The sequence below is a fragment of the Cynocephalus volans genome, chromosome 14 (genome assembly GCF_027409185.1).
Source record: "Cynocephalus volans isolate mCynVol1 chromosome 14, mCynVol1.pri, whole genome shotgun sequence".
Lineage (NCBI taxonomy): Eukaryota > Metazoa > Chordata > Mammalia > Dermoptera > Cynocephalidae > Cynocephalus > Cynocephalus volans.
The window spans coordinates 98,303,817-98,317,074 of record NC_084473.1 but is presented as its reverse complement, the minus strand read 5'-3'; the positions used below and the strand labels follow the sequence as shown (position 1 = coordinate 98,317,074).

Sequence of the window (13,258 nt, the reverse complement as noted above, 5' to 3'; positions counted from 1 at the left end):
CAGTAGAATAGCATGCAGCTGTAATAACAGATGAAGAATCCCTCTATATTGTCCTACGAAGTAATCGCTATAATACATTAACTAAAAAAAAAAAAGCAAGGTGAAGAAAAGCATGCTACCATTTAGTCAAGAGGGAGATATATTTACATATTTCTTTGTATATTTTATTCAAAAATGAAAGTATAGACCCTGAAAATAAAGGTTACCTGTGGGGGAAGGAGAGACTAGGTGAAGCACAGGATGTAAGATAGACTTCTTTGATTATATCTTGCTATATCAATCTACCTTGGAACCTTGTAAATATGTACATAATAAAATAAATAAACCAATTTCTAAAAATTGAAAGTAAAATGAAACAAATCAACATAACTATAAATCCAGTTGGTGGCATAACCACACAGAGGGCATCTGCTCCAAGTGGCTGTGAAACACAGTGATTTGACAGTATATTCCTAACACCCTTAGGACAACAAAGCACTGCAAGCAAGCAAGCTTTCCCAGTAATTACATCATGGGAACAGCAGTGCTGGTTCTGCTATTCTGTTCTACATACTGTAAGATAAATCAGAGGAATGATTATGTTGGGGTGGTCAAGAAGTAAGATTTCTGGCTAAAGGGAGATAGCAGGTGTAAAGATGGACTGGTTCTATCAGTATGAGCTCAAGATGGAGTTATCTTTAAGAAATGCATACTTCCTAGCACTGTCTACTGCAAAGACTGGAAGCAACAGACAATAAGCACCTCTTGTGCCCAGACTGTGGTCAGTAAGCATCAGGGCTCCTTGTAGAGATGGCTGAAATCAGACCTAAGGCAGGAAAAGCAGGAGGTGAACAGGAACATTCCAGAAGGTAAGGCACCTATCAGATTTCTGGAGACACGTGAAAGGGACACAGGAGTCACTCTGGATGAACTCCCACCAGGCACAGATGGAACCAAGCACATCATGTATGTTTAATCCCATGAGTTCATAATGATACTTTTTAAAAGTCATTTCTGGAAGACAGAAGGGGCCACCTTATTAAAAACTGACTCATCTTGCCTTTTTATGCAAAGTACTTAGGGGTAACCAAATAGTTAATGAGGGGATGTTTAATATATGAAGGAGGAATGGACAGAAATACAATGTTGCCACTTGGCAGTCCTAATGATCCAGTGAATCTAGACAATAATTATCAATAACTATTAATATCACAAAAAAGTAAATAAAAAGGTATTTTGTAAACACTGATAGAAGTACCCCACTGCTATGAAGTGATTTTGCCTCCCCCCAAAATAAGCAAATAAAAAAAACTGAATTGCCTAATTACCCATGTGCAGGCAACACAGAGGTCAGAGTGGCATATTAAACAATACTACGGGGATGAAATCATCAAAATCCAGACTGTGGGAAGCTGTGACACCATCCAATTTCTTCAACAAAAAATTAAAGAAAAATGAAAAGAGAGGAAGGGGAAACCTAAAGATAAAAGAAACTTAACATCTATCAAACAATTGCAATGTACAGGCCTTATTTGGAACTGATTCAAACAAACTGAAAAATAAACATACAAATACTTAAACATAAGTGTATATATACATATTCACATATATCGCTATTATATGTGATAATAGGAGAAATATGATGAGCATAAATATGTTTGAAAATATTGGGGAATCACTGTTAATTTTTTTTAGGTATGTAATAGTATTGTAGTTTTTTTTTTTTTTTTTAAGTGTCTGTAAATTAGAAATATATATTAAAAATATTTACAGATAAAATGCTACGATGTCCGGGATTTGGTGATTTGCCTCAAAATAATCAAGCAGAAGGAGTGGACAGGTGTATAAAGGAACTGATATGGGCTGAGGCTGGGTGATGGCTACATCAGGTTCATTGTGGTATTCTCTTTACTATATGTTTATATATGTTTCCTACAATAAAAAACATTTTGTAATAATAAATTCTTCAATATTTTTGAAGAAAAAGGTGGCTGGGGTAAAGAAGTTTTTCTTTGAAAAGTAAAAATCTGAGCTATGAAGCCATGAAAAGACATGGAGGAAACTTAAGTGCATTTTACTAAGTGAAAGAGGCCAGTCTGAAAAGGCTGTATGATTCCAACTACATGACATTCTAGAAAGGGCAAAACTATGGAGACAATAAAAGGGTCAGTGGTGGTTAGGATGGAGGAACGAACAGGGGGAGCACAGAGGATTTTTAGAGCAGTGAAACTACTCTCTATGATACTACAATAGAGGACACATGTCATATACATTTGTCAAAAGCCATGGAATGCACGACACCAAGAGTGAACCCCAATGTGAACTGTGGACTTCAGGTGATAATGATGTGTCAGTGTAGGTTCATCGATTGTAACAAATGTACCACTCTGGTGGGGGATACTACCAATGGGGAGCGGGGGAGGTATACGGGAACTATTTATACTTTCTGCTTAATTATAATATAAACCTAAAACTGCTCTAAAAAATAAAGTCTTTTTTTTTTTTTAAAAAAAAAGCAAAAAATCAAGGGGTATACATTAACTAGGTCATGACCTAAATTTTTGTTATTATAAGATTTTTTAAAAAAAGCAAAAAATCAAGGGGTATACATTAACTAGGTCATGACCTAAATTTTTGTTATTATAAGAAAATGTGTTCATATGCATCACTTTTTTTTTTTTTTTTTTTGTCTTTTTTGTGACCAGCACTCAGCCAGTGAGTGCACTGGCCATTCCCATATAGGATCCGAACCCGCGACGGGAGCGTCGCCGCGCTCCCAGCGCTGCACTCTCCCGAGTGCGCCACGGGCTCACTTTGAAGTGAAATGACTATAAAAAATGCTCTAAGGTTAAAAAATGTCAATGAGGGGGCTGGCCAGTTAGCTCCGTTGGTTATAGCATGGTACCAATAACACCAAGGTCAAGGGTTCATCCCTGTACTGGCCAGCTGCCAAATCTCTATCTATCTATCTATCTATCTATAAATTTTTAAATGGACTCACTTTCACCAGCGCCCCTGTAGCATAAACACATCCACTAATTCTGCTATGGGCCACCCATGACTGAAATGAAGTGCCAGGAGACATCACTACTGTTAACAGCTCTGATTCTTAGTTCTGATAAGGCCGTCCACAGGATCTGCATAAGGCCATATAAGAACAGCCAAAGCCCCCTTCAAGGAGCTAGCTACTAAAAACTTTTTGGTCGGATGAAATGGCAAGAAATAAAAAAGAACACTATGGACGTAACATGGAAGCTCCACATTTGAAAACACTCAGTGAGCTACCACAGTCCTTTTCAGAATAAGGAGTAAAAACAATCAGGTGACAAGCCACCCACATGGGAAAATCTGGGAAGGAAGTCTTAGGGAGTTTTACTTCTGTACTCATTTACTTGAAAGAATTTCCCCACAGAGCCGTCTTCAAGCTTCACTTTGGCATAAGCTGAAACTGCTTTCATGACGGGCGTGCTCCTGTTCCACCACCCACGTCCACAAAGCCATCTGCGGGAATTTTAGCCAGCGGTGGAGCCGCCCCACCGCCGCCCCGCCACCGCCCGGCCGGCGGGCTGTCCTCACCCAGGCCTCCGGGGCCGGCCAGCAGGAACTCCTGCCTGCCTATCCTCTTGACGATGGGCCGCTTCTCCTCGCTGCAGTAGGGGAACAGGTCCTGCGCGGCGCCCGTGGTGTAGTTCAGGATGATGTACTGCGTGGTCAGGGCCAGGCACAAGAAGTGGCCGTCCACAGCCACGGCGAGGGGCTGCTCCGGGGTCGACACCTCCTTGACGATCTGCACCCGGTCCTCGTACACAAGGAACACCTGGATGGTCCTGCGTTTCACCGAGATGATGCAAACCTCCACGCAGAACGGGTCCTCGCTCACGGGGTTTTCGTTCAAAGCGAACGCCGCGGCCCCTTTGATGCGGGCCCCCGAGGGGACGGACTCCAGGCTCAGCATGCTGACCAGGCTGATGGAGCTGTCGCACAGCACCAGCAGCCTGCTGAGCGCCGAGGCCGCCCGCAGCTCGCTCACCGGCTTCTTGAAACCCAGGTGTCTGTGCAGCTGCCTGTTGGCGCTGAAGGTGGCCGTGCCCGCGGGCAGCGTCTTCTCCTCCAGCAGGAAGTGGTAGATGAAGCAGTCGCTGGTGCCCACGTAGAGGTTCCTGCCGCAGCACTCCACACATTCGATGTTGACGCGCTCCTTGTCACCCATCAGCAGCTCCCGCTCCACTGCAGAGACCAAGGTGAAGGCCTTGACGGTCATCATGTCTACTGCTTGATCTGTGGGGAGACAAAGAGGAAAAGTTACTTTTACTGGAGGTTAGCTCAGCTGGTTAGAACATGGGGCTGGTAACACCAAGGTCCGAGGTTCTATCCCTGTACCAGACAACCACCAAAAATAAAATTAATTGTACAGGATCAAAGAATAAGCAGAAACATTTTCAGTCTCTATTAATAGAGATTCATTGGTTTCCCAGCTATCATTTCCATTAAAGAAAATCATTCGACACTGTTAAAAAAAAAAAACGAAAGAAAAGATTTCCCAGCTGCCCTCCCGCCCCAGACAAGGCTGTCTTTTGAAATGGCAGGATAAAGTGAATCTGCCATTTAAAACATGAATTGTATCCTTCTTGGAAGGAATAGAGAAACAAGCTTTGGGCACTCATAATCAAACTCCTCTTACTGAAACTTTTTAAAAACATATTGTCTGTAATTCTAGCCTCTGTCTACACTTAGCATAAGGGATAATCTAAACACATTTGCAGTGAAGGATATTATGGAAGGAATCAAATACCTCATATTTTATTTAGTCTAAGTGCTGAGCTGGACAGAGAAGAAGAGAGGAAGCTGTAAGAAAAACATTTGGCTAATTAAAAAATCATAATTCTACAAGAATAATATTTTAAAAGAAATGCAATATTATTTCATTATCTTGTAAATAAAGTTACTTGAGCCTTGCTAAAGATAAGTTTCCGGGCTGGCCAATTAGCTCAGTGGTCTAGAACATGACATTGATAACACCAAGGTCTAGGGTTCGATCCCTGTTACCAGCCAGCTGCCAAAAATAAAAAAAAATTTAAGAAAAGATAAGTTTCCTACTAGAAGCCTTTAGATGAAGTACGTGCTTTAATAATTCAACAATAGTTTATAAAAACCAGTATTACTTAGAGGTACAGTAGTCCCGTCCCCCCTTATCAAAGGTGGATATGTCCCAAGACCCCCATTAGATGCCTGAAACCATGATAGTATTGAGCCCTATACAGTATAAACTATGTTTTTTTAATACATACACATACCTACAATAAGGTTTAATTTATAAATTAGATACAGTAAGAAATCAACAACAATTCATACATATATATAATGCACAGCACCATGCCGGTAGTGTGTTCAGCCCAAATATGCTAGACAAAGGGATGATTCACATCCCATGTAGGATGGAACAGGATGATGAGAGACATCATCACACTACTCAGAATTGCATGTGATTTAAAACTTATGAATTGTGTATTTCTGGAATTTTCCATTTAATATGGTATTTTTGGACCGCAGTTGACCAAGAGCAACTGAAAATGCAAGCACTGAAATCACAGATAAAAGGGGACTACTGTAAGTAAAAGCTGACCAAGTGACCTTCTAGCACTAAAAATGGCTTATTATTTTAAGCAGTGGAAAAATTCTCTCCATGACCTAGTTCACGTGATAAACTTACTTACATAAAATGTGAATCATAGACAAACTCTAGCCCACACCTTTGTATTATCATTAAGTTCAACTTACTGGAGTCTGAATCAGAAGTTTCAACATGGTAATAAAATTAAGTTTTTCTAAGGTATACAGTTCATACTTTACTGTGTGTCAAACTGATCTAAAATTTAAACTTTTCATTAGAACCTCACCTTAAAAGCACGGTTATAATGTAAAAGATCAACATTTTAAATTTTCTCAAAATTTCAAAATACATACCCAATTAGGAAAGAGATTGAAAAATGATAGTGCATTCAAGGACCACAATTTAAATAAAAATAACATTACATATGCAGCAAGCTCCTCTAAGTGTACAAAAAAGAAGTTAAGACATTTCTGAAGAGTCTCCCAATCTCATTAAGGAAATAGGACTAGAAAAATAAACAAGCAACAGTACAAAGCAATATGTGGCAAGGGTCAAAATAAAAATATCAGTAATTATTTTCTACCAAATTAAGAATATGTACATTGTCATTTTAAAGACATTGTCACGAAAAAATAAATAAAATAAAGAGACTGTCACTAGTAATAATTAGAATTTGAGTGTGTTCGAAAACACTGATGTAAAAATACTAATCCTTTTCTCCTAAAGTACACAGAGACATTTTCTTTTAGTTTGCTCCTGTGGCCACTGGTAAAAGGATTTATTGCTTTTGACATCTTCCCTTAGACCCTTAGGAAGTTTCCTTAACCTCAGTTCAGAACAATTCCATTCTTTCTAGCTACACACAGGGCTAGGCACCACAGATTTTGATATTATACATAAGTTTTTAAAAAAATTTGTGTTCTTTACTTGGACAGCTGCATAGTACAACAGCTATGTAGGCTTCTAGGGGCCCCACTCCTTTTCACAGCAGACAACCAGGGCCAGGGCTAACTTGGATAAGTTTATGAGCAATGTAGAATACCAGCCATATGCTGATTTCGTGAACACAGTCTGTCCCACAAAGCAAGCACCAGGTCCAGATGGTTCTAGCAAGTTCTACCAAACATGTGGGAATCACACAACTCCAATTTTACATAATAAATCTTCCTGAAAATAAAAATAAAAGAAGGAACATATTCCATTTTATTTTATGAAGCCAGTATAAAATATAACTTTGATACCCCAAAATCCAAAACTTTTTGAGCACCAACATGATGCTCAAAGGAAATGCTCATTGCAGCATTGAGAATTTTGGATTTTTGGATTAGGGATGCTCAACTGGTATGTATTCTGCAAATATTCCAAAATCTGAAAAAATTCGAAATCTGGAACACTTCCAGTCCCAAGCATTTCAGATAAGGAATACTTGACCTGTACTTAATATTCTAAGGTACAGATATGTGTACAATAATTTTATCTCAGCTATTTGCATATTACTGATGGTTTCACATGTTCCCAGTTTCTCACCGCCATGATTAGTAATGTCTATTTAATCTGTATTTCTTTTAAAACTTTATAACCTTAGCAATTTTTATTTTCTGAGGTAGACTGCCATTTCTAAATTAACTTTCAACACCTTTTTTTTGTATGAAGAATTTTTTTGCCTTTGACCACATGATTCAAGCATTTATCAGTTTACCTTTTGGCTTTATTTATGGTGTTTTTTATAAAAGTTTCCATTTTGTATATGATCAAATCGATTGATTTCTTTCTTTACAATTTCTACCCTTGGCATCATGTTGCTTCTATCCTAGGCTTATATAAATGTTAACTTATAATTTCGTCTTTAAAAAAAGTATAACTTTGATATTCAAACCAGATAAGGATATAGGAAAAAGGAAAATCATTGATCACTCTTACTTAAAATAAAAACATAAAAATATCAAACATTAACACACCGAATCAACCAATGTATATTAAAAATATACAATATGGCTAAGTTGAGATGCAGTATTGATTTAAGGTAATAAAAAATATTCGTTTAATTCACATTTACAAATTAAAAGAGAAAAAACTATAATTATTTCAATAGATGCAGAAAAAGCATTAAATAAAATTCAACATCCATTCACGCCAAAAACTTGTAGCATATTATCCCAATATCTAAAGCAAACAAAAACCCTAACAGTGAAATTTTAAAATTATTCCCTTTAGTACAAGGAACTAGGCAAAGATGTATGCTATTACCATCTGTTACAGGTTGACCGGAGTTCCCCAAAACATGTTGAAGACCTAATCCCCAGTACCTGTGAATGTGATCTTATGTGGAAATTGGGTTTGTCAGATGATCAAGTTAAAATGAGGGCATTAAGGTGGGCTGCATCCAATATGACGGTCCTTATAAAAAGGGGAAATCTTGACAGAGATAGTCACATACAGAGGAAAGACATATGATGGCCACCTACAAGCCAAGTAATGCCTGATGCTATTAGAAACTAGGAGCGTGAGGCTGGTTGGTTGGTTAGACCACAACCTTGTAACACCAAGGTCAAGGGTTCAGTTCCTGGCCACTTGCCAAAAAAAAAAAAGAGAGAGAGAAGAAAAAAAATACTAGGAGAAAGACCTAGAACAGATTAGAAGGAATTAATCCCACCAACACCTTGATCTCATATTTAATACAGATCACTCCCAGAACTGTGAAATAATAAGCTTCTGTTGTTTAAGGTGCCCAGTTTGCAATACTTTGTCATGGCAGCCCTTGCAAACTAACACACCATCTCTATTCAACATTGTACTGGGAGTCTTTGCCAGTAGTACAGAAAACAAGAAAAAAAAAGTAATAACCATAAAGAACTGAAAATAAGGTCATAAAATTATAATTATTCACAGATGACATTACTGTTTACATGGAAGCCCCCAAGAATCTATTATAACTAACAAGAGTTTAAAAATGGTTTAATTTTGTTTCTAAAAAATCAATATACCAAAGTTATCTGCATTACTACACACAAACAACAATTAGAAACTTTAATCTTAATAAAAGTCACATACAACAGTATAAAAATAAGGTATCAAATAATTGTCTAACAAAGATGTATATGATCTTTATAGAGAAAATTATAAAATCTTATTGTTTAACATTAATGAAGACCTAAATTATAATCTCAGTAGATTTTTCTATAGAAATTGACAAGCTGGTTTTAAATTTTAAATGGAAATCAAAGAACCTAGAAGAGTCAAAAAATCTAGAAAATTGAAAGACCTACAGTAAATGATTTCAAAAATTGCTATAAAACTGTAGTAATTAAGACGTAAGGACATGCAAACAGGTCAAGTCCCAGAGTGGGAGAAAATCTGCAGTACATACTCATGTATCTGGCAAATGGCTCATATCCAGAATATATAAAAATTCCTACAAACCAATAATAAAAAGACAAACATTTTTAAAATGTGCAAAAGACTCGGATACTTCACAAAAGAAGGAACAGTATATGAATGACCAATACAAACATCAGAAGATGCTCACCATCATTAGTCATCAGGGAAAGTTATAATGATCCAGAGTGAGATACCACTTCATACCTGCTAGAACAGCTGCCATTAAGACTGACAACCCCAAACGTTAATGATGCAGAAGAACTGGAAATCTCGTACTTTGTTGGAAAGACTGAAATGGTATCATCACTTTAGAGATCTGTTTGGCAGTTTTTTATAAAGTTAAACATGTTTACTTTTTTTTTTTTTTTTTGGATGGCTGGCCAGTACAGGAATCAGACCTTGGACCTGGTATTATCAGCACCATGCTCTAACCAACTGGTTACCCCACTCTTAATGAGTCCATTTCTCTTGGGTATATATCTATATCCACAAAAAGACTTGTATAAGATATGTACAGCAGATTGATTCATAATAGCCAAAAACAGGAAACAGCTCTGTTTTACCCATTTGTACCCATTTAATTGTGGCACAGTCAAACAGTGGAATACTACTTAGAAATAAAAAGGAGTAAACTACTAATAAAGTTAACAAATGGATGAATCTGAAAAACACTGATATAGTTTGAATATGTTTGTCCCCCCAAAGGTCATGTTGAAATCTGATCCCCCATGTGACAGTGTTGGGAGGACTTTGGGTTATGGGGGAAGATCCCTCATGAATGGACTAATGCCCTCACTGGGTAGGGGGGAGGGTAGTGAGTTCTCACTCTGTTAGTTCCTGCAAGAGCTGGTTGTTTAAAAGACCCTGGCACCTCTCTCTTCCCCTCCCCCTTTCCTGCCCCTTCCCCTCCGCTCCCTCTTCCTCTTCTCTCTCTCTGTCTTGCTTCCTCTCACCATGTGATCTCCTTGTAACTACCAGCTGCCCTGCTGCCTTCCACCATGAGTGGAAGCAACCTGAGGCCTCTGCCAGATGCAGCTGTCCCAGAATCTTGAGCCACATAAACCTCTTTTCTTTACAAATTACCCAGTCTCAGGTGTCCTGTTACAGCAACACAGAAATGAACTAATACAAACACTGAGTGAAAGAAACCAGGCATGTACTATATATACTTCCATTTATATGACGTTCAAAAGTAGGCAACACTAATCTATAGTGATAGAAATCAAAACAGTGTTTATTTTGAAAGAATGGGATGACTAAACAGAAAGGGACACAGGGGAACTTTCTAGGGTGATAGAAATAGTCTATATCTTGCTGGAGGAACTGGTTATGCAGGTGTATAGATTATCAAAATTTATTGGCCTGTACACTTATGTTCAAAGAAAAATTTCCCCTACCTGACCCAGAAAAAAAATAACCATTCCAATACAAATTCTAACAGGCACAGCGTGTGTGTGGTGTTGTTGGGGGGGGGGGGGGGTGTAAAACTCAACAAGCAGATTCTAAAACTCATATGGCAGAGAAGGGCCAAGAAAACAAAACGCTTCTGAAAAAGAGAAGGTCAGGGGACTTGACCCAACAGAAAAGATATAATATAAAGCTATGGTAATTTAAGATAATGCAGTACTGGTACAAGGCTAGACCATGAGAACATATCTGGGTGTCCAGACACAGACTGTGCATATATAGAAACATGAAACATGACATGGGTAGCACTGTCTGTCATGGGGCATATGCCATGTACCTACACGTTCAATAAATAGTGCTGGGACTACTAGACATCCACAGAGAAGATAAAAAAAAGAAACTGGATTCCTACCTTATATCAGGCATCAAAATTAGTCCAGATGACAAGAATTCTAAAGTTTGGGAGGCATAACTTCAGAGTTTTGAGAAAAAAACATGGAAAAATATGTTCATGACCTTAGGGTAGGAGAGAATTTCTAAAATAAGATATAAAAGAACACAAATCCTAATGGAAGAAAGAATCATCCACGTTAAAATTCAAAACTTCAAGCGTTGGCCAGTTAGCTCAATTGGTTAGAGCGTGGTGGTGCTGATAACACCAAGGTCAAGAGTTCGGAACCCCTACTGGTCAGCTATTGAAAAAAAAAAACAGCAATCTATTCTTCCAAAGACATCATAAAGAAACTGAATATAAGATGGGGAAAAATGAGACTGGGGGAGGAGACACTGACATTCCATATCCGACCAAAAACATCTGGATGACATGGGAGCTCCTTTAGTAACGAAATAAATAATCTAATAGAAGAATGGGCAAAATACATGAAGAACAGGCTTGTCACTGAAGAGGAAAGAGGTGCGAACTATAAATACAATGAGACTTCATTTTGTACCCATTAAATTGACAAAATATTTGAAGTCTGATAGCATAAGTATTCACAAGAACATGGGCAATGAAAACTCTCCACACTGCAGTGGAAGCTTCTAAACTGGTAAAACCATTTTAGCACTATCTACAAAGCCCTTGACAGGACTAAGTAAGCCACTGATTCTACTACTAGGTATACACCCTATGGAATTTATGTTCTCTAGGACATGAACAAGAAAATTCACAGCTATTTTGTTTGAGATAGGGGAAAATCGGGACCACCTCAGGTTTCCACCACAGGATGGAGCACTACACAGCAGCCAGAGAATGAACTACAGCTTCCTATAAGGGTGAACTGTAAGAGAATCTTAAGGATAACAAATAAATCCAGGGAGGACAGGATGGGAAATGGGTATACGCTAGATTTCTAAGGTACAGTAATGTTTTGTTTCTTAAACTGAATGTTGCTTTATTATTATTCTCTACATCTTATATAGATTATAAATATCCTTTTATATCTATTTAATATTAATTTTAATATATATTTTTATATAAAATTCTACTCATTTTCCCAAACCAGCTTACCCTGGAAATACAGAAAGAATCCCAATTCAATAAACTTGGTAGAATTCACAAACTGCATGTTCCTTATTTAAAATTTCATTTCATGGAGCGAGTCACGGTCAAGATGGCGGAATAGACGGTACCCAGCGTCACTCTCTCCCACAAATCAACCAATTTACAACTATAAAAATGTCACATCAGCCAAGCTGAGGCCACTGGAGCTCAGGGGAAGAGGAAGAAAGGCCTATGGAGTTCATGGAAGCGGGAGAAACCACGATGAGAGAAAGAAAAAACTGCTCTGAGTGTTTCGGGCCACAGCCACTTTTAAGGCTGGAGCTAATGAGTGCATGGGGCAGGAGCCAGCAGGAGCCAGCAGAAGCCGCAGCTGAGCCCTTCAGATGGAGTTACTTGGAGGTGGCAGGTGAGAAGAAGGCCTTGGCGGCCCCCAGGACAGCAAGATCACTAACAGGGTTCCTGTGGACCTACACAGGAGTGAGAAGCACCAGAACAGCTGAAAAAAGGAAGCCATTCAGAAGCCGGTGAGTCATCTCAAAGGACCAGCGCACAGTCTGTCCCATGGGACGTGTTTGGAGCACAGGCAGTGGGGGAGACAGACCCACCAGGAGAACACTGGGGCACAGCAAGAACAGCTGATCCACCCCCAATCAAGCGCAGGACCACTTGGAGGAGACTGGTCAGGAATGCAGAATTGCATGGGGTGCAGTCTGATGAAAAAACTCAGGCCCAGATCAGAGTTTCTACACAACACAGATCCACTGGGTCTCTGGAGAGCTGGAAGTACCTGTAAGGTCAACCATTAAACCCTGAGCTGCACAAAAAGCCTTCCCCAGGGAAACAGCAGCAAAGCAGCAATTTAGCTCAACCATAGAGCTCAAGTACTAGTTCCCACAGGAAGTTCCCCATTTTAGAAGTAAGCAAAGGACAAAACATTAGTTCCGGCCCAGGCACACCACCAGCACCTTGGGGTCTGACTGGGAACCAGAGGCTTGGAGCTGTGGACCAGATCCCATTCCCACATTCAGGCACACCTCACCAGTACCTCAAGGCCCACCCGGGGACCCGAGGCACAGAGAAGGGGACCGGACCCCTCTCCCACAACCAGGCACACCACACCAGCACCTCGGGGCCCACCTGGGGTCCCAAGACATGGAGAAGGGGACCAGACCCCCCCCCCCGCCCAAAACCAGGCACACCACACCAGCGCCTCAGGGCCCGCCCAGGGACCCCAGGCATGGAGAAGGGAACCAGACCCCCCTCCCACAACCAGGGACACTGTGCCAGCACCTTGGGGCCCACCCAGTAACCAGAGGCATGGATCCGGGGACTGGACCCCCCCCCCCCACAATCAGGCACACTGTGCCAGTGCTTCAGGG

General features: G+C 39.7%; 1 protein-coding gene across 5 annotated transcripts in view; it reads right to left on the bottom strand.

Moving 5' to 3' along the window:
• The window catches only part of TGFBRAP1 (transforming growth factor beta receptor associated protein 1), a 67,002-nt gene that overhangs the window by 37,287 nt on the left and 16,457 nt on the right, over positions 1–13,258 (bottom strand). For 4 of the 5 annotated variants that reach the window (XM_063078479.1, XM_063078483.1, XM_063078481.1 and 1 more), the window contains one exon: positions 3,556–4,257. In XM_063078479.1, coding sequence (XP_062934549.1) covers positions 3,556–4,243 — 688 coding nt within the window. In that variant the 5' untranslated portion in view covers positions 4,244–4,257. Of the gene's footprint in view, positions 1–3,555; positions 4,258–4,771; positions 4,825–13,258 lie in introns of all 5 variants that reach the window. The other variant, XM_063078480.1, reaches the window with a different exon arrangement.